The sequence below is a fragment of the Coloeus monedula genome (assembly GCF_965178545.1).
Source record: "Coloeus monedula genome assembly, chromosome: 21".
NCBI classification, from domain to species: Eukaryota; Metazoa; Chordata; class Aves; order Passeriformes; family Corvidae; genus Coloeus; species Coloeus monedula.
Window position 1 is genome coordinate 2133277 of NC_138801.1, and position 21526 is coordinate 2154802.

Here is a 21526-nt window from a genome sequence, read left to right on the forward strand (position 1 = left end):
ACAAACAAGCCCCCACTGTTCCCATCACCACTCGCACTGCTTTCACCGGCGTTCACAGGCGCACCGGACTTGGGGGGGGCTCCTCCGCTCCCCGGCCCCGCCGGTGCTCGCCGGACGGGAACTGCTCCTCGGCGGCAGCGCTCCCGCGGAGCCCGGCACAGCCCGGCACAGCCCGGCAGATCCTCGCAGATGCCGCAGGAAACGCCCCGGGACGGGACCCGGGACCCCGGCCCCCTCCCTCCGTCCCTCCGAGCCCAGTTTCCTCCGCCCGGCCGTGCGGAGAGGAGCCGGGGAAACGCCGGCAGCCGCTCCCGGCCCTACCTGGTGCTGGCACTCGCGGGCAGAAGCAGCTGCGGGGCCGGGCCGGGCAGGGCAGGGCAGGGCCGGGCAGGGCCGGGCAGAGCCGGGCAGCCCCAGGGGCGGGACCCGGAGCTCCCCCGCCTCCGCCCCGCCGCCCGCCTCCCTGGGCGCGGCTGCGGGACCGCCGGGACACGGGCGCCGGGACTCCGGCATGGCTCACCTGGGCACGGGTACCCTGGGCTCAGTTAACCTGGCACCACCAGTTAACCAGCGGTGAGGCCAGACATAATGCTGGTACCGCCCGTGCCCCCCTCGGACCTGTCCATCCCCTCAGCCACCCGAGTGTCCCCCCAGTCCTGCCATGGCCAGGTCCCTCCTGCCCTTCCGCTGCCACCATGGAGCCGCCGCTGCCTGCGGCCTCCCCACTGGAGCCAAGGTACATCATCCCGGGAAATGCTCACCAGCAAATCCAGGGAACGCCCGGAGCTCCCGTACCCCTGCTGTCCTCTCCCTGCTGCTCCCAAGGGAACAAGGCGGGTGTTGAGGCTCCGAACAAAGACGCCCTTCTCTCCCGTGCCGTGGGAGGTTCGGGCCGTGTCCCCTGCGCCGAGGCAGCAGGGCCGGGTGACTCGACCCTCAGAACCGGGCAATAGCAGGAGGTGAAGGCAAAGCAAGCACGGCGAGGGCACAGCTTCCACGTGCTGAGCGCACACAGGGTCATTGTCTCTGCCCAGGGCACTTGGGGGTGATAAGTATCTCTTCTCTGAGCTGGTTCGCCCATTTCCAGCTCTGCGTGGCCACAGCCTCTCTTCCCAACTTGTCCTTTCCACTTTTCTTCCAAATCTTTAACTCGAGTGTCTATATGCTGAGGTTTGTTCTCGTCTCTGGATGTTACTAACTTTTTCCTGGCTTTATCCCTGGCAGATTGAATTTCTGTTTAGTTGAGATTTTCCTTGTGGTGTGGAAGACCTTGCACTAACTGGCAAATATTTCCCTGTTTCTTGACATATTGCTCTCAGCTGTTGGGATAAGTTTGCTTCTGTCACATCTTCCCACCTCTTCAATTCCAGATACTGTTTTAACGATTTGTTATATGAATTTCATTGCTTGTTTTTGTAATTTTCATACAGGTATTGGCATGTGCACACAAAAGCACATCTACAAGGGGCCTGTAGTACAGTCTCCTATGGACGACAGTCACTAACCAAACACCATTCTAGGATACAGTGTGGGATGTCCCAATAACCCGTCCACGCGGTCTGGGAGGTGTCAGTGTCCACGCACAGCCCCTGATCCCAAGGGAGGGAGGATGAGCAGCGCTGCTGGGGCCAGCGCTGGCAGTGCCCTGGAGACCAGTGACCTCTTCCTTCCCGTCACCTATTTATAGACACCCTGTCCCTGCAGCCAGTGCTCTGGGATATGAGCGTGTGGATGCACAGATAAGTGTGCACAGATGGCTTGTTGGCCCTGAGCCACACAAAGCCCATTTTTGATGCTCACCAGCTACAATGTACCTCAGAACATCTTCCTTGCAACACCGAGCGCCCCTGGGCACTGTGAGTGTAGGGATCTGGGGAACAAACTGGGATGACATAGGGAATAAGTTATAATTGTTGGTTAGATAACCCATTTAAGCTCCTAAGAAGTTTAGTGTAACATTAAATTACATGAATATTGTTAAGTACTCCCACAAAGACATGGACCTTATGGCTCATGCACTTGGGAATATCCCACAGAACACACTCATCCCGCCCGTGGTTATTGTGTTTGAAGTTTGAGAAAGGAACATGAGCCTTAAAAGCAATTTACCAGGAAGCACTTTCTGTGAAACATCATATGTAATAACACATCTGACAGTGAATCGGACATCTCCAACAGCACTCACAAACAACAGAAATGTCTAACTTCCTGCATTTTTTATGTAGTTTTTCCTTGACACTACAAGTGAGTTGTGGTAAATCTAAGACAGGCAGGCACAGCCACAGACAGCTGTTGTTTTTCTTTCGCTCTCTCCATCATGTAATCAGAGAACTGTCTTGTGTTCTTGAGAGGAGCACTGTACCGAGACAGTGCCACCCTGGAATGGGTTCTTACAAAAACGGTTTCTATGCCACCAACAATGCCTCCAGTTGCTGCTGGAATTGTATGGAACAATGACATGGTTATTGATAAAGCCAGCGGTGGGTATTTCTCCTCTGTCATGGCTGTAACTGAAGAAGTTTGTTGTTATGCTTTTGTGTATGGGAACATTATTAACCAGAATGTTTTAGGTGGGCTAAAAACCATCTGCCATTTTGATTCTGCAGTCTGGGAGAATTGTGCATAGCCAGGGCAGTAGCAAACCTTTCATTAAATCAGGAACATCCTTTACAAAGAGGTACTGACACTGTGCCACAGTCACACGGATTCTGTTTTCATAACTTATCTACTTGATGTTCTGCATCATGTTCGTATCATATCATGCATCTGTAACATCACCACACAGCTAACCAAAAATCCTTCACCTGTCCATCAAATATGATTAATGCAAAATGATTTAGCCTTTTAAAAACACTGTGCTCAATTGCTTTAAGTACTGTTAAATGGTAATGTTTCCATGGAAATTTTAGGTCCCTGTTTCCACTATTCAGCAGGAAACACAGCTCCAGTTGTGCTGTTGAGGGTAGAAAAGTGATCTTGGCACGCTGAACCAGCTGAGGGAGTTGCTTTTCAGGAAGCAACCTCTCAGTGCAGAGAGTGAGATGTAGAAGCACACATGTATTTAGAGCAGAACCAAGAGAGTCTCTTGATGTCAGGAAGAGCCTCAGAAACCGCTGTGATTGATGAGAAGGCCGGAAAGTTTTTCAGGGAGACTTGTGCTGTGGCAGTTTTATGCTCTGCATTTGCAAAGCCTTTCAGCAGGGAAACACCCTGAAGTGGGGCACAAAGTGAAGCTGTTGTCAGCTCCAGAGGTTGCTTTCTGTCCAGGAGCAGCTCTTTGTGGATCGAATCTTGCTTTGTGCAAGACGATTGACTCACAAAGTCTTTCACCACTGTCAGGATCTGGTCTCTGGGCATGTTGTCACGTCAGCCAGGAAAACCACAGTACCTGCATGTCTTTGAAAAGCAGATGCTGGTACTTTGCAGGCATTTCTATTGCTACAATTTGGTTTTGTGCTACAATAGAAGCTACTTGCTAAGGACATGTAGAAGTTTGAATGCTTGAGGATTACGTTCAAGGAGAAGTGAACCAGGCATCAGAGCTGAAGGGTGATCTTCAAAATAAGTCAATTAAAGTCAGTAAAGCTCAGATTTATCTTTATCAGGACAAAAGGAGTCATGGTGAGCACTGACCCTGTCAAGTGGGCTCACTGCTGTTATGTATTTGGAAGTATTTCTCAATATTAATGCTGAAATCCATGTGGAAAGGGGCACACTTCCATTCCATAGTGCCATTCCCATGAAATACTGACAGAGAGAATCCAGCTGAGCTGCATCTACTGGCACCAGAATTACCACTGGCCCAAATGTTTTTCTATCATTTATAAGTTTAATTTGAAGCTTTGAGACTGTAGAAGTGCCAGTGGGCTTGGGCTGCCTATTTTACATGAGATGAAGGAACTAAAAAAGATAAAGAAGGAACTAAAAAAAAAAAAAATTACCACAGGAACATTTCTACAGACACCACAAAACTGAAATGGTAAGAGATGAAAGGAGAACTGGGCAACTCAAAAATAAGATACAAGACCAGTTAGTCATCTGTGACCAATCCAGTGTTACGTGATCAACTCCCACAGAAGTGTATTTCAAACTAGTTCCTGAAAAATCCCATGTTTCTCCCTTCTGTCTCTGTCTAGAGAAACTTGAGCAAAGCCAGAAGATGAAGTTGGGGTTCAGGGGAAGAAGACAGACAGACAAACCTGACTTTAGCTACCTTTTACTGACTGTTTGTGGCCTGACAGTTTAAATTCTGACAGTTTGGCCTCCTTACTGCTGTCCTCAGGGAAAACAGAGTGTTGCAGATAAAAAAATCCATTCGATTTCATGTTCTTCATGAATGCTGATGTGTAATTTAATCATATTTAGATTTTTAGATATTTTCATATTTAGATACTATAGATCACTCTATGTAATTTATTTGAAAAGAAGAAAATCCTCAAACCTTCTATCAACTGCATCAACTCGGAGTCTTTACTTTTCCTGGGGTTTGTGGTACAAAAATAAACCCAAGAGCAAGGCTCACGTGACCAGAAAATTTGGATGCTGTTCTCTCTTGACAGAGACCTCAGAAAGAGACACGTAGAAAAGGCTTTTCATGAGTGAACTGACCCAGCAGAAATCCACAGAAGGGTGGGACGATAGAGCAGGATTTCATCCCAGGCAATTTGGTATTGTTACCAATTTAGTGGGTTTTAATTACTGTTGTTAGGTTCTGTCCAGATGTTCACAATGAACGGGCTGAAGTCAGCCTTTTCTCAATAACTGTTGTTGAAAAACTGCTGCAGGCTTTCAAGCACTCACAAGAATAAAGAATCAAAGAAATGCAGATGCTGTTACTCGATCCTTCTCACTCATCTCTTTTGTGAACTTTAAACTTTATAGGAATATTTGAGCAGAGCATATAAAGCTATTCAAAACCAGGAGTTTTGAAGCAACTGTATTGCCTTTTACATAATCTCAGAAAGGAAGGCAGTTTTACATAAAATATATTTGGGAATTTCAGTTTAAAAACTGAATCTTACTCATATTTAGGTAATGACTTTTACTTTTGTTGCAGGTAAGAAACAAAAAGTAATTCTATTCCAAAACTGCTTCTTGTTTCTGTTCACAATTAAAATTCCTTACAAGCCAGACTCCAGATAAAAATGATTTTCAGAGCTGTTGAGTAATCCTGGAGATGTCTCCATGGCCACTGGAGGGGGAAATGCCACCCTGTGAGTGTGACTGGAGAGGTGCAATGTTCTGCTTCACTTTTATGGCAGCGGGGTGAGCAAACCCCACGGGGAGCTAGAGGAGCCTGCCTGGGGGAAAGGGCTGCTTGGAATTTCCACTGGAAAAGAAGCTGCTGCTCCAATCAGCTGCTCCCACCCTTGGCAGGCTGTGCAGCCCATTGCCCTTTCCATAGATAACAGCAATAATTACCTGCCATGAATTCCACCTTGTACAAACAGGGAAGCTCACCCTGCCTGCCTGGCTCTACCAACACTGGACCATAGATAGAAGAGTACTCAATGGATTTTTGTGTGTGATATTTGAGCAACTCTGCATTTTAAAACCTCTCATTACAGTGTCTGTGTTAGTATTAATATTTGGGGCAATACCAAGGAAGTGTATTTTTTTCAAGTCAGTAAACCAGACCGCAACTGTGTCACAACAGTCAGGTCATTTTCCGTGTAAAGACTCCCTCTCGTGGAAATCATTCTCACTGGCTTGTTTTGACCTATTTTTCTAGTAAAAGTCACTCCATATAAGGTCTTGCAAAACTTGAAAAGGATTCTGTTGCACAGTGTTATCTGTTTTGAAGTTAGAACCCTGACAATAACTGAGAGGAGTCCTACACCTGTACTACATCACCAGCAGATTTTGTATTTTTCTATTAAATCTTACCTTTTTATTACTCAAGAAGATTCCGTTATTTATTTATTTACTATGTAGATAAAGGGGAAAAAAATTCTAATAATTTTTCATCAGTGCTTTTCACTCTGTGTCAGGTTTCTGCCGAGATAACGTGGAGTGTTATCTACCATGCAGTGTTTCCCTGGTAGAGGTTGAGCAATAATTAGGGGGTGGCTGATTCATGGAAAGCAGAGGATTCCCTGGATGTTGCTGCACTAAGAAAATTGAATTAGTAATGTTACAGTAATGGAGATGGAAAATGCCCATTCTGGGAAAATATTGCCACAGAAACTGTTATAGCAGGGGGGAAGCTGCAATTTGAATCTTGGACACTGATACACAACAGAATTCGATGCTTTTCAAAATGTGTGGGACTGAAATAAAATCCTTATTGGGGAAATTTTTTGATACAGTTTTTCATCTCCTGAACCACCGATTTATATTTTGAATCCCTTGAGCTGTGAGATTTGGGCAGTATATGGTGGTTTTAGGTTTTTAGTATCGCCTGCCACAAGTGTTTAAAAAGCCTACTCAAAATAATCAAAGCCCAAATTAATAACTCAGAGAATTTCACGGGACAGGGCAAAGCACCCGATGATGTTACTGGAGACAGACGCCGAGCTCTGCAGCCCCTCAGAGATGTTGGACACTGTTCTACAGCCCCGTACCTGCACCGTGCCGGGCTGTTCCCGTTCGCACCATTTCCGGGCGAGTTGGAGCTTCCGGGCGGGTCACTCCCACTTTTCCACGAAGAAAAGCGCGGAAATCCGGGATTTTCCGCCGTGCCCGAGGCCCCGCTCCGCCCTCAGGCGCCGCCGCGCCTCCTCCTCCGCCTGAGGGCGCGCGCGCTCCCGCCGCGCCCCGCCCCGCCCCTCGCGCCGCTCCCGCGCGGCCCCGCCCCCGGCCCCGCCCCGCCGCCCGCCGCGAGCGCGCGCTCCCGCCCCTCCCGGCCCCTCCCCTCGCGCCGGCCGGATGGGCGGGGCCTCGGCGGGCAGCGGCCGCCGTGATTGGCTGCGCTGCGGCGCCCTCGCGCCCGCTCTTTGTGCGGCCCCGGCGCCCGTCGAGAGTGGGAGGGGAAACCCCGTGCGAGGGGCGCCGCCATCTTGGCTGCGGGGGTGATGGGGGCGCAGCGGAGCCGCGTCTGAGGCAGCGGAGCGAGCCCGGACCGAGCCGAGCCACAGAGCCCGCGGGGCACCGCCCGCACAGCCGCGCTGCACAGCTCCCTGAGCCCCGAGCCACAGGTACGGGGGTCCGGAGGGGCGCCCGCCCGGCCGGGCCTGCCGCGCCAGGCCCCGCGCCGAGGCTCCACCGGGCCGGGCGGACCGGGGCGGGTCCCGGTCGGCGGCGCTTCGTCCCGGTGCTTCCCCGAGCCGCGGCCCGGCGGGCCCGCGGGGCGCCGTGCGGCCCCGAGGACGCTGCGGGCGGGCTCCGGGGCCGGCAGGGAGGGGAGGGGGCGGCCGGGCCGAGAGGGGTGAGGCTGCCGGGCAGGACTAGGCCGCTTTGCTCTGTGTCACCGCCGCCTCCCACTGCTCCTCTGCACTGCACAGTCGGCAACGCCACCAGCAAACACAGGCGGTATTTATATATATATGTTTCTATATCTCCCCCTTACGAGCTGTTGCAGTTGCACGTAGGGTGTGTATGTGTATATTGTAGCGTATATGTGGCTGATGTGCAGCGTTATCTCTGCTTTTAGTTGTTATATTGACGTGTGCCGTCATGAACTTTGACAGAAAAATGGCTTTGAGGGTTGAAGGAAAAGCCACTTCCTATTTGAGAAAACAGTGAAAGTATTCTAGGCTGTTTCTTTTGTCAAAGCTTATTTAGGCTAAACAGAGTGAAATTCTGTTCTTTCTCCTAATTGTTCATTGCCTGTTTGCAGCACAGTTTAAGTACCTACAACATCTGTTGGGAGCTTTGTCTCGAACTGGAGTTGTACTGAATTATCCTTGTACTAAAGCCAGGAAGAGGTGGGTGACTGCACTGGGGTGTCTCTGGCAGTGTCTCTGGAGGTTACTTGGTGTGGCCTTTGCTTTGAAACGGCGTAGATCTGTGTTGTTGGGACATCTTTCAGAGGTAACAGAAGCCCTTAGTGAACAAGATTTACTCAGGTTGACTGTATCCTAAGTCATATCAAACCCCAAGTCACCACATCCTTTTCAGGAGCCAGATGTTATCCTATGGAAAGTATTGGCCGGGATTGATTCCTGTCGTGGTTTGGACTGAGGGGCCCTTGTGCTTGGGCATTACTCGGGAATGGGAAGAAAATACAAACCTTGGGGAATTTAATTACTAAATGTCACAATTTAATATGGTTTAGAAAGGAATTTGCTAGCTTCCTGTAGGGATTTGAAAATGTCATAAATCTGAGTGGAAGGAAGAAGTTCCTCTTTTCCTTTCCCATTTTATGAATAACAAAAAAAAAAAAAAGAGGAGTTCTTATGAAGGACAGCAGTTTGGAAACAAACCTGTTCTACTGGAGGTACTGGGATGTAAAATGTAAATAACATTTTAAAATTACCTGCTCACTCCTGGGCATCTAATGAAACCTGCTTGTGATTGGTTCTCATTTTGCTGTATCTTCCTGAAACAGGAGGTAGATCTTAGTTAATTTTTACCTAAAATGTCTGTGACTTTTGTTTTCCAAGGTGATGACGCAGAGTGTTGTTCTTATTTGTTGGAATGACAGAAAACTCTTCTGGTTTTGTATATACTGTCCCAAATTTACCTGATGTCTCTGGACCTCTGTTCTCCTGCTGTGAACAGACATGTGCTACAGGTTGGAGTGTTCTGTAGGAAGAGGAGAGTGGGATAAGTGAGAAAATACAAGTGGATGAAGGATGGCTGAGAGGAGGGACATGGCAGAAGGTGCTTGAGCTGAGGAGGACAGGTATGCAGTGATTAGGTCAGCCCTGCTGCTGGGGTGTGGTTAGGGAGAATTGAGGTGTGCACATATAAATGCAGGAAGTTTAGGAAGCAAAATGGAGTAAGTTAATGAAGCAGTATGTGAAACCAGTAGAAGGATAACCAGCACAACATGGGTGTGACTGTAGAGCTGGTGAGGAAAGTCAGAAAGTGAAGGTAGTGTGATACGTAGCTTTGATTTAAAGATAAAGATGAAGTTCCTCCTGTAGGAAGGAGAAGTGAAGGCCTGTGAAGCCTTTAGAAAAACCTTCTAGGCTTCAGGCTGGGTTAAGGTGTTCCATATGATTAAGGAGTGTATCAAATGCATTTCTTCAAGAACAGCCTGGAAAGGGCTCTGCAGGGCTGCAGCTGGTGGGTCTGAGCCCCAGAGCCTGCAGGCCTCGTGTGCTGTCAGGGAAAGAGTACTGGGTGTAGGAATAATATGGAAATGCAAAGTGATCCTGGACAGCAGCTTACAGAGGCTGCTGGGTGTCAAAGATCAGCTCAGCCAAATTTACTGTCTTGTGCTAATTTGATGCTTTGGTGAAATCCAAGTGGGGGAAGCCAGGGAGGATGACTCTGGAAGAGCTGAGGGATGAGTAAGGAACTGGCCAGCAACAAGTGATGTTGTCAGACAGGTGTGAAGGCTGCAGCAGGCTCTGACACTTCTCAGGGATCAGGCACAGCAGGGCTTTGTAAAGCCAAGCCTGCAAAAACGAATAAATAAGCAGAGCAGGGTGGCTGCAGAGCATCATCTTAAAGAAGGCCAAGATGTTGTTGTGGTTTAGGAAGACGTGAATGTCTTTGGTGTGTGAAAGTGAGAGAACCACAGTGGAATTTAATTGTAGCAGACCTCATAGCTTGCTGTGGACACAGACCTATGGGAATTCAGTGCTTGGGTGAATGAATTGATAACAGAACTGTTACTACCTCCCAGTGTGCTGTGATCTTACAGATGACCACAATTGAAGCACTCACAGACTGCTTCTGGTAGCCTGCTGAAGTAAGGTACAAGTTGAACCACATTGTTTTGTGTGCTTGACAAAAGCCTTTATCAGGGGAAAAGTGCAATTGTGAAATGAAACAATTCTACCTCTCTCCAGCTCATCCCCCTTATCAATCTTAATGTTGTCTGTTAATTAATATCGAAATAAGTCTGCAGCTTCAACTGTGAGAGCCTTTCCTGCTGCACACCATTGAAGAATGGTGCACAGAACACCTGGCTGGCTAGATGGACTACAAAATGCATTTTGCTTCAGAGTAACTAACCAGTGGTTCCCTGCTGCAGAGTGCTGTGCTTTTCAGGGAACCAGTAAAAACTGGGCAGTGCTAAGGTTGTAGGTTTTTTTTCTCCAGGTCTCATCCCTGGACATGGACCATCCATCAGCTGATGGTGTGAACCACAGCAGTGTCTAATAAACCCTCTGCATGCAGGTTCTGGTTTCATAACACATCTGCTTCTTGTTGAGCATACAGATACTACATTTCTCAATGCAAATGATATCCAGTGAAGAGTTAAGACCGTGTCCTTGAGCTGGAAGGAACTGCACAAGTCTCACAAAGGCTGGTATGAATCTGATATTTACAGTTATGTTATTGTGATAAAGAATGTTACAGCAGTGTGCCCAGAACAGTCTTATCTCAGGGTGTACAGATGTAGCTGATACTTGAAATAAGGCTTCAGTGAGATTTCTAAATATCTGTGTAGTGCTTGTTGATTAGAGGAGGTAGATGTACTGGTATCTCATTAAGGTCATCTTCAACTTTTTATTTAAAAATAAAGAAGTCGTCGGTATGTGGAAAATGGATTTGGCGACACTGCTCACTGTAAAATTACCAGTCTTAATGTAATGCAGAAATGAATTGTACAGGCTTTGAAATGAGCATAAATCTGTGCATAGTGAGCCACGATCCTCTGGCCAGGGGCCATCCTGCAATAATGCTCTGGGCTCCAGGGCAGCCTTACCTGGGAGAAGGGAGCCAAAGCTTGCTCTGAGCTGGCAGACTTTCCCGGAAGAAGGATGGCAGGTAGGCCAAGCTCCCAGACTAAACTTCTGCTTTCTTTTAACAGTAAATTCATGGCTGGTTAACTTTGATGTCATAGTGCACAATGCCAGCAGTGGCCGAGGCTGAGCTGTGGATATTTATGTGCAACTTCCTCAGCCCTGCAGTTCTTGCCCTCGCAGCTCTCCCAAGAGGAAAGCCCCATCCCCCCATATTGGAACTACTGAGATTCACATGTCTGGAACAGAGAGGGTAGAGGCAGAACTCGAGTTTTTACAGATGGGTGATGGTTATCAACATTATCAACGCCTTGCATTGACATGTAGCTGATAGTTTAGAATTTACTGACCCCTGTTGTGCCCTGTTCTTGTCTGGACTTCCTTCTTTCGTCTGCAGCAAATGCTGAGGTGGTCAGTTTTCCAAGGCTGAATTCTCAGCAGGGTTTCTGTGTTTAGTTTGTTGCATTTTTTTTTTCTCCTTCAGCACAGAGTCCTTGTGGAATATCACTTTTATTCCAAGATCTGAGTGCAGCTTGAATTCCTGCTAATCCTTACTGGAATTTGAGCATTTAAAAGTTTCTTGTTTGGTTGTTTTAGTATTGTTTGGGTGTTTATTTTATTTTTTATTTAAAGGAGTCATCTGTTCTCCAGAAAAAAATCCTGACCTTTACTAATGGTTTGGAGTATTTCAGAATCTTTTCTGTAATGTGACCCTTGGAATAAATGCAGTATCAATGGTTTTTTGCATTGAAATAGCATAGTTAGACTTTCTAACTTAAAGGGCATAATGGAAATAGACATATCTCAGCAAACAGAAACAGTCTGACAAATAAACAGAGCTGTATATTTAGCAATGAAGGTCTAGTTGAGACTCGCTTCAAATTCAGTTTGTTATAGACTGCACTGAGTTTGCAGTTTCTCCGTGCTTTATTAAAGTCCTCCTCACTTTCCAGTGATGCCACTTACACACTTGGATAGCAGGATGCATTTCCCCCTGGTTGGAACAGCACAGCACCACAATGTTGTTTACCATATGGTGATATCCTAGAGTCATGTGCTCAGAAACATGAAACTTCCCTGTGTTTGTGAGTACTTGGCATTCCTTGGCCTCCCTGGTCTTGGGAAGAAGAGAGGGCACCCAGCCTTCTGCAGCTTTCATAGCCCCACGAGTGGTTGGTTCCCTGTCTTGGAGTTCATGATGCTGGTTGGTTTGTTTGGGGTTTTTAACATCGTAGGTTACTGGATATTTCCATCCTCAGAATGCACAGATCTTTGGTCCATACTGGTGCTCTTGGTGTCTTGTGGCTGTAACACCCAGCTGTTTTCTGTGGAGCATGGTGCAGTTCCTGCTCTCCTCCTGAAGTACTTGCATGTATAAATCAGCTTTTTCAAGCTCTCTTTTATACTTCCAGTTACCTTGTAAACCCCCAGTTTAGCCCTGTGTGCCATCAAATGGAGCTGAGCCGTGAGCATGTTGGTCCTGCCTCTGCTCAGAAGGCAAGTGGCAGGTGAAGTGTCCTGCAAGAACACATGCTTTGCATGCCCAGTTTACTGTGCTGGGACATGCTGGAGAAGAAGAAAAACATAATGTGTGAAGATGTTCAGGAAACTTGAAGGACTGGTTGTTTCCACAGTGACACATTCATTTAGAACTCAATATGGAGCAGTGACTTGTCTTTATTTAATGCTGTTGAAAATAACCAGTGCACGTGTTGAAGCTGGTACTGTAACTCTGGACTCTTCCAAGAAATAAGGCAGTAAAGCTGCTGCCTTGCTTGCTGAATTACTGTCCAAAATTGCCACTTTATTTCCTATCTTGCAATAAGCTTGGTTTGGTAAAACAGCGTGTGTCTATATAGGCCTTAGCAGAGGTGCTTTACATACTGCTTGGGATAGAAGGACTGAGTGTTTCCATCTCCTGAGCCAGGCACGGAGGGAAGACAAGGTGCAGAGCAGCGCCTGGCACTCAGTAAACCCTTCTTAACTTCCCTGGGAGTTGTTCCCCCTCTGAGGTCTAGATAAGCGTGTTTGCCTCAAATCTCTGCACTGGGAAGCGGAGGCTGCTGGCTCTGTGCTGGGAATGAGATTTGTTCACCTTTCTTACTGCTGCAGTTCACTGAGAGGGATTAATCGTGGTTCAAGGAACAGTACTTTGCTTTTGAGAAAGTCCCAGGCCTGTAAGCTTTCCTCTGTATTTCTTTCCAGTACTGGTTTCATTCGTCATGTGAATGACACATGACCTAATGAAAATCTTTCTAGGCTCCAGCAATGTTCCTTGTAAGGAGTACCATGTGTTTGTAAGGGCTGGCTCTCTGCCATGCAGGAGCAGGAAGGGAAGCACTGAATTCCTGCTAGAAATTTTCCACTTGCTTAACTGATCACAGTGTATCCAGTTTAACTTAAAACCGGGGGCAAAAGCAGGCATTTCCCATCTTTTATGTTAACTGGCAACATCTGGCCCGTACAGATGTGTAATCCTGGCTAACTGATGTGTTAGTTGGTAAGTCAGCTTTTACTCCTTGCAGATTTAAACAGCTGAAGCCAGTTCTAATTCCCTCGACATTTAGGAAAGCACAGGAAAATTCTGGAATATTAGAGGTACTTCGGCTGCTTTTTAAACAAGAGAAACTGCTCAGCAGCCTTGCTGTAACACTGCCATGCTGACAAAGCCACAGAGATGTTAACTAACTTCCTGAACATCTGATTTGTGGCTTGCACCGCTTTTCCGACATGGACAAGCATCGCCCCAGACCCCGGTCAACGCTGCTGCAGCATTCTTCTAAATCTTAGCTGTTTGCTGGCTGCACTGTTTCCTTTTTTGCTGTTGCAAGTCTCAAAAGTGTGAGGTAATAGCTCCAACTTGCTGGTTTTGTTAAATCTCTTCAGATTTTGTGCTGGAGTCAGATTTTATTTTCAGTTCATACATCAGCTCTTTGGCGGGTGAGCGCTGGTCTGGCCGTGACTGTGCAGAGCAAGGAGGGACTGAGCTTTTCAACAGCTTTAAGTCTTTCTTATCTAATCAGTCTACTGATTGTCAGTACTACCTCAGAGCATGTTTCTGCTTGGAGGCTTTACTGACAGGGGCTCAGAGCAAACGGTGTGGGAACTTTGCTGGCTGTCTGTGCCACTAATTCAGTGACTGTGGGGAACTACACAAATTTGAACTGCGAATGAAAGGGTTGTTGTGGGGGAAGAGGAAGGGGGAATTTTTTTGCTTAGATGAACTAAACTGGATGAATTGGCTTGAGTTTGGTGAACAAGTATCAGTTCTGATGCGTTCTATTTTTTATTTCAGTGCCACAATGGCAACTGCACCTTACAACTATTCTTACATCTTTAAGTACATCATTATTGGTAAGTACCAGTGGGCACACACCTGTTCATGTTGCTGTGTGGATACCTGAGACACCTGTGGCTGTGTCATGCTGCTTTCAGTAGGTGCTTGTCCCACCTCAGTCCTCACAGGTCACCACATTTCTCTACAGCTTTAGCATTTACTGGAGCCTTTTGCATCATTAATCTCAAAGGTTTTGGAGTTTATGTTGAAGGCACAAGTGCTGATCGGAAACCGTTGCATGAGGCTTATAAATCTCTGTCAGGCTATATTTTTGTGTTTAAATGTTGCTTTTAGCTGCACCTTCCTTGGCTGCTTAGTCAGGGACTCTCAGGGATTGCATTTATTGCTCTCCTGGAAAAACTGGTCTTGCTGTTAATTGTTTAATTGTTAATGACCTTGTGTAGGTGTAAATGATCTGCAGTGTTATTGTACAGGTTTGTAGTCAGGCTGCTGTGACAGGCTCAGCCTCTGGAAAAGTTGGTTCTTAAAAGATCTTGCTGTGTCTCACTCTTGGCATTGCGCAAGAGGATCAGTGGAAATGGAGCAATTTCTTGGGGTGTTCTGGATGGTTTTCTGTATTTTTGATGTTCTTACTGGCAATTGCAAGTAAGGAAGGAGCAAGAACCAAGTGTATTTTACATTTTAGTTTCTTCAGATGTCCTTTTTATAACCTTGTGAGATCCAGTTGTAAAATCAGTAATACAAATTAACTTATTTCTTGAGTGTTCTGCTCCACTCTCACTTGCAGGCCTGTTCCTGTAACCAGAGCTTTAGTGCCAAAGTTGATAAATGTGAGGATGTAGCCAGGGATAGAACGCTGCCCATCTGACCTGAGAAATGAATGTCTCTGTGCCATTTGTTGTGTGGGATGAAGAAAATGTGCTTGTTGCAACAATGATTTAACTATTCTTTCTGTAACAGGGGACATGGGTGTAGGAAAGTCCTGTTTGCTTCATCAATTCACAGAAAAGAAGTGTGAGTATTGCAGTTCATGATAGTTATTCTACCTGGCACCTTCATACCTTTTTCCTGCCTGTTTCCATCGTGCATGAGCTCGATTTGGTGTCTTACTCTGTATGAGTTTGGATTGTACTGGGTCACAGTTTTGGTTTGACTTCAGCAGATGCAGAAACAAATGTTGATGTAGTAATGGCAAAACCTGCTCCAGCCAGTCCTGCCTGTGAGGAGTGGGAGGACTGGATCTGATTTAACAGCTTTTCTGTGGATTTTGATATGAACAAAGAAATTTCATGACTGAACTTCACATGTCTTCAGTATTGGTGTAGCTTGATCACAAGCAGTTGGAGTTTTTAGTGCTGTTAAGGAGTTCAAAAGGAGAACAATGATTTTTCTTTGAGTCCTTGTTTGCAGCCTTAAGCAGCCCTGCAGGACACTTGGCCTGCTCTGGGCGATGGTGTTTAGGGCTTACTGCAGTCTCTCCCAGCTGAAACATTTTCTCATGTATGGTATCATCACTAATTAAGAATTAGCTTCAGTTCTTCCTCGTGTGTGTTGCATTGGGGTTTGCAGCAGCTGTGACCTCATTCAGTGAGTAAGTCTGTAGGTATTTATCAGTACAGGCATCACCATGTGCTACTTGTGATGGGGTAACAAGTGGGTCGAAGCTGCAGTTAAAATACTTGTTTTCTAGTAGAAATAGGGATTTCTGATTGTTGTTTTTAATGAAAATGTAGTATCAGCCAATTACTTAAATGCCATTTTGCACATGGTCAGTTTCTCCATGAGGAGAATGTTCTTACTCCGTGAGCACCAAGCCAAAGCAGTACAACCAAACTAATGTGCCAAACACCTCTGTGAGACTGCCACTAACTCTAGGTAGCCTGAGTAGATCCTCATCCTGTCTGTATTTTCTTGATCTTTCTCAAAGATGAGCTTATTAACATGAGTTTATCCTAACTGGAAAGATGCCTTTTTGGACTTGATTTGGTGTGTTTGTAGCTACTTATGAAACTGGTGTTTTCCTGTGGACAGTCATGCTGTTGCCCTGTCTGAACCAACTTTGGCATTTGTTTTTGAAGATGTGACACACTTTTTAACTGTATCTTTCTTGGTAATTCCCTAAAAATTATCTTTTCCTACTGCATTAAAATAGTTAACCGTTTCTGCAAGGATAGACTGGGAATCAGCTGACTTGGTGCCTTCTGCTATGTATGGCCAAAGAGCAGCAGAGAAGGCAAGGAATTTTATAACTGTTTTCAACTAACAACAGCTCAGGAAATACAGCATTTTATTTCTGGTTAAGTGATGCAGTTTGGGAACTGTAGCTGTAAAAATGCTTTTTTAGAGACTGAAAATCTAGTAAAGATAACTGAAAACTTGTGGTAGTCATATCTTTGCAGCAAGGAAACATTGTCCTAGGAAGATCTGATCTTTGCTCTTATTTTTCATGACAGTTATGGCAGACTGTCCCCACACAATTGGTGTTGAATTTGGCACAAGAATAATTGAAGTTAGTGGCCAAAAAATTAAACTACAGATTTGGGATACAGCAGGACAAGAGAGATTCAGGGCTGTCACACGAAGCTACTACAGAGGAGCAGCAGGAGCTCTCATGGTCTACGACATCACCAGGTAAGGGCAGCAGAGCTCTGGGTGTGCTTGGTGAGGTTGGGATGCACAGCCCTGTGAGTTCTGTCTGTCTGTCTGTCCCTGTGGCTCAAAGGCTCTGTGTGTGCCTGGATGAGCAGCATCCTGGTGTGTGATGCCTGCTACACCTTATCTAAATACCCCACTACTTAAAGAGCTGCACGTGAGACACAGGGAATGATGTGAGCTGCTTTTCTTGGAAGATCTCGCTGCTGCTGAGCCTGAAGAGTTTGCCATTTCAAGCTGTGCCTGCCTGTGTTGAAGATGTTTTAAAGAACTGGCTTTGTCCTTAGAATCTGCTCTTCAGCACATGGATTTTGCTGCTGTGGAGGCAGTGGCAGCGCTGCTCACCTGGCAGGGGTGTCCTCAGTGGGCCCAGCCCAGAGCACGGCTGTGCCGCAGTGAACGTGTGGAACTGCCCGGGGTGTGGTGGGGAGAGAGCCTGGCCTCAGCCTGACCCTGGGCCTCTTCCCCAGCAGCCTGCTCCTGCACAGGAGCCATCCTGGCTTCCTCTAGAGGTGAAAACTAAAGATGCTGCTGAAAAAATACTGCATCAGATGCATTGAGATACTTTTGCTTTCTCACGTCTCTCATCTTCCACTGGGGCTGTTCTTGATATTCTTCAGGCACTTCTTTGTTTTTCCTGCATATGTAGGTGTATTTCCTGTTTGTGCAAATCTTGAGTAAAATATGAACTTCTGCAGTTTGTTACCGAAGTGCTGTTCTGCTGCACTGTGTTCTGTAAGAGTATTTGACAGGAAACCCTTTAATGTGTTCTGTACAGAACAGCATCAGCATTGTCTGTGTGCAGAGCTGTGTGCTAGCAGTGGGAATTGGGCTGGCTTTCCACTGGTGGTGTAAGAGCTGCTCCAGGGGTTTAAACTTGACTTGAGTTTGAGAGTCCACACTGCTGCTTCTTTGTCTGTCTTGATGTGGGGAGAAGAACAGGGATGATGGATGTTGCTGTGTTTGGATGCTGACTCTGCTGTTGGCACCTAAATATTTTATAAAAGGCTAAAACTGTCCTCTCTTGATTCTTTGCAGAAGAAGTACGTATAATCACTTAAGCAGCTGGCTGACAGATGCAAGGAACCTCACCAATCCAAATACTGTAAGTTGGACTTCATTTAGCTTAAAAGCAAGATTGCTTCTCCCTGAGCAAGAGGTGGGAGGCTCAGGCCAAAGCACTGCAGTGGTCTCTGCAAGAGCTGCCTGTGTTCTCTCTGCTGCTCCTGTTCCCACTTGCAGAGTGCAGTGATTCACTTGCCTTACTGCAGCTGGAGCAAAATGGCTTCTTCTAAAAGTCTTCTTGTGCCACTCACCTTTCAGGGTCTATTTGAAGCAGTTGGAGACAAAATTGGGATGAAATCTGGACCAACCTTGACTTGTGTTACTCCTTGCTTTGTCAGTAATGAGGTGAATGCTGTCCTTAGGTTGGAATGTAAATTGGATCTCCAGCAAAAGCTGACCAGGTTTTGTGGAGGAAGATTCTTCTGGGTCTCTCTGCCCATATCACAGAGCTGTTGTTCTTCAGATTGTTCCTGAATGCCTCTAAAATACCTTAGCACCAAACTGATGAGAAATCTGTACTGTGATGAGAGAAAACTTCAAAGATTGTCTGGATTAGCAGCTGTTTAAACAAACACAAGAAGTGGCTCAGGGTATGGCTCTCATGAGTAAAGAGCAGCACCACTGCTTTTTAGGACCTCATCTCATGAGAACATCCTAAAGCCTTGGAAAGTGACAGCTGGAGATGCTGCTCCTGCTTTCCCAAAGTGGGGAATGCTAGAGCAGAGTTCTCCAGAAGGAGCATGGCTTCTGTAGATAATCTGCTCTGCATATTTCCCTTTGGTTTTTTAAAAAGTCTCATTAATAATGAAGGTGGCAGTGAAAAGGCTCATAAGCTTTTTCCCAGACTAACTTTGTCTCTCCTGACCCAGGTGATAATCCTCATAGGAAACAAAGCAGACCTGGAAGCACAGAGGGATGTTACATATGAAGAAGCCAAACAATTTGCTGAAGAAAATGGTGTGTTTTTTTCTCTTGAGCTGGTACATTTCCTACAAGATAGTGATGTTAAAGTGATTCCTCAGCACTGATAGCTGCAAGCTTACACTTCAGAGTCATGGAATTGTATGGACAAACTCCTGCTGTGCCTCAGGCAGTCTGGCATAGTGCTAATTGTGCTTAGTTCTAGAAATCAAGTTCTAGAAATGCTGGCGTTGATGCCTTAACATAGTCACAAAACCTTGTTCAGTACTAAAATAGTGTCTTGCATGTAATGGGAAGGTCATGATGTGTCTGACTTTGGGTTGTTTGAGGTGTGTTGTGCACTGACTTAAACCTCTGTCTCTGAACAGGTTTATTGTTCCTTGAAGCAAGTGCAAAAACGTAAGTGACTGAACTGCTCGCATTGGTCTGTTTGCTTTGACTTGAAAGTAACTTGGAACTGAGACCTCTGGCTGCATTTCAGGCAAAGACTGGTTGAATTCAAATGAACTGATTGGGATTTCAGGCCTTATTTGAGTGTGGAATGTGTTCATGTGGGTAAAGGGTTCCTTCCCCCGGGTGTTCAGAGCTGAAAGTTTGGTTTGAAGGCAACGACCAGTCCCTCCACTAAGTGAAGAATTGCTGTGCCATGCTTGGGGCCAGCTATGTCACTGTGTTTCCAGGGCCACCGGGAAATGTGGCTCCCACTGCCACCTGTCAGAGCAGAACTTTGTAACAAAAAGAGATTTTGATCCATAGTGGCTCCCTTGTCTTTAAGCCTCTGTCAGAACTGCCCTGTGCACGTAGCTCAATGCCTTGGCTTATTTTTGCTCCTCAGTGCTTTGGCACATATTCCATATTCTGGGCTGGTGCTGATGGCTGTAGTGACCAGGGAGGGCATTGCCCTGTCCCGGGGCTGGGTTGTTGGGCTGGAAGAGAACGGGGCAGTGCCTGTCAGGTCCCAGGGCAGTGTTTGCCCAGCTCCCTCCAGAAGCAGCACTCAGCCCCAGTAACTTCTGCTGCTCTCTTGCAGTGGAGAGAACGTGGAGGATGCGTTCCTGGAGGCTGCCAAGAAAATCTACCAGAACATCCAAGACGGAAGCCTGGACCTGAACGCGGCCGAGTCGGGCGTACAGCACAAACCGTCAGCCCCGCAGGGGGGGCGGCTAACGAGCGAACCCCAGCCCCAGAGAGAAGGCTGTGGCTGCTAGTGACCCCTCCGTGGCTCCTCCTGACCCCTCACCTCTGGCTCTAGGGAGTGGTGCTTTTGACCGCTTCCCCATCTTCTGTACATCTTACTGGGTTTAATTAAAACTCTGAGACAAGTTTAACACAGTACTAAACTGCTAAACAACTTTAGATGTAATCAGGTTATCAAAGGCAAGTAGAGTAATAAAACCTCTCCTGCATGGTAAATCTAGAAGTTTTTTTTTTCCTTGATTGTCCTTGTGATAGTGTCACCGATACATAATTTAAACTGAGCACTGATGCCGGACTCCTGATTTTACACTTTCGCAGGGCTTTGTCTTGTATGGTTTATTTTATGGTTCTTTGGCCTTTCTTCCCCACCTCTAACTGTTCGAGCTGTCCGTAGTAAAGGATAAGTTTTTGCTGTGAAATGACTTCCGATGGTAGCGAGGGGCTCTGTAATGATGTGCTTTTGTTGGAAGAATTCCCTGTGGGATGCTGGGGTCGGGGTGGCGCAGGGAAGTGATCTCTTCATTCTTGTGCTCAATAGCTTTATGTCATTTTTTTTGCCACTTTTATCCTTTACCTTTGTTAACAGAACGTAAATATGTATAAAATTTGAAGGAACTGAGCTAACAGTTAAATACATCCTGTGTATATGATTTTAATGAAGAAAATGATGCCTGGCATTAGAACAGTGTGTAAGAACCCCCCGTTTTGTACAGTCTGAGCTCTCTGTGCCCCCCTGGCAGCACAGCCCAGCTGTGGCTGCAGCTGCTGGGCATCACTCACAGGGTCCCCACGGTGCTGGGGGACACAGACGTTAACACTAGTGGGGCTCTCATCTCTGCACTGTGCAATCCTTCCCTCGGCACTCAGCAGTGCTCTACCTGCTTCTCTTTGGCATTCTCGGGCTTCAGCCGTGGCCGGGCTCTCGCACACCTCCTGCTTTTATACCTGTAACTTTGGGAATGGGCAGAGGCTGAACTGGACAGTTGGAACAACATGTGCTCTCTAGGGATTTTTAACTACTCTTGTATTTTTTTAACAGTGCTGTGTGAGGGGTTTCTTTAAAGGGTCTTGCTTCAAGCCTTCAGGTACATCCTTCCTGGGGTGCCACAGCCGGGCTTGTGTGTGAGGGGGTGTCACATGGTTGCTGCACTAATGTGGGGTTTTACTGTGGCTCCTTACGCAGCTTCACCTGGAAAACCTCACATGGTTTAAAAATGGAAGGGGGTAAGTGCTTAACCACAATCCAGTGTCCCACATCAGGCTTATTGCAGCATTTCAAATACAAAGTAGTCTGAAAATCCCTCTCTAGACACTAAAACTGTACAATGTTCAGACTTGTAAGTAACCAGTGGTACCAGAGTATTGTACAGTCAATGTTAAATAAAAGCCAAAACTGGAATGTGCAGACATAGGATTTGGGTAACTTGTGTGCTGTCCCTTTGTTTTGTCTGGTTAGTCCTTTTTTAACTCCTGTTCCTCAGTAGATGGGTATGTTCAAGATCTCCAGCTCCTGCATCCTGCTTAACCCAAGGCTGCACCAGGGTTTGCCCAGGGACCACGACCTGCTGCTGATGTGAAGTCAGTGTTGTAA

At 46.6% G+C, this 21526-nt stretch overlaps 1 protein-coding gene across 1 annotated transcript; it reads left to right on the forward strand.

Annotated features, from left to right (window-relative positions):
- Positions 1–6958: 6958 nt before the first annotated feature.
- On the forward strand, positions 6959–20158 carry RAB14 (RAB14, member RAS oncogene family). Its single transcript, XM_082295253.1, has 8 exons — positions 6959–7136; positions 14098–14156; positions 15061–15114; positions 16554–16731; positions 17791–17857; positions 18687–18774; positions 19107–19137; positions 19769–20158. The coding sequence occupies exons 2-8, from the start codon at positions 14105–14107 to the stop codon at positions 19944–19946; spliced, it is 648 nt and encodes a 215-aa protein (XP_082151379.1). The 5' UTR covers positions 6959–7136; positions 14098–14104; the 3' UTR covers positions 19947–20158.
- Positions 20159–21526: the final 1368 nt, after the last annotated feature.

Coding starts and splice junctions, on each gene's coding strand:
- RAB14 (XM_082295253.1), top strand. CDS start 14,105: ATGGCAACTGCACCTTACAACTATTCTTACATCTTTAAGTACATCATT. Junction 15,115..16,553: donor TCAATTCACAGAAAAGAAGT/GTGAGTATTGCA, acceptor TTTTCATGACAG/TTATGGCAGACTGTCCCCAC. Junction 19,138..19,768: donor CTTGAAGCAAGTGCAAAAAC/GTAAGTGACTGA, acceptor GCTCTCTTGCAG/TGGAGAGAACGTGGAGGATG.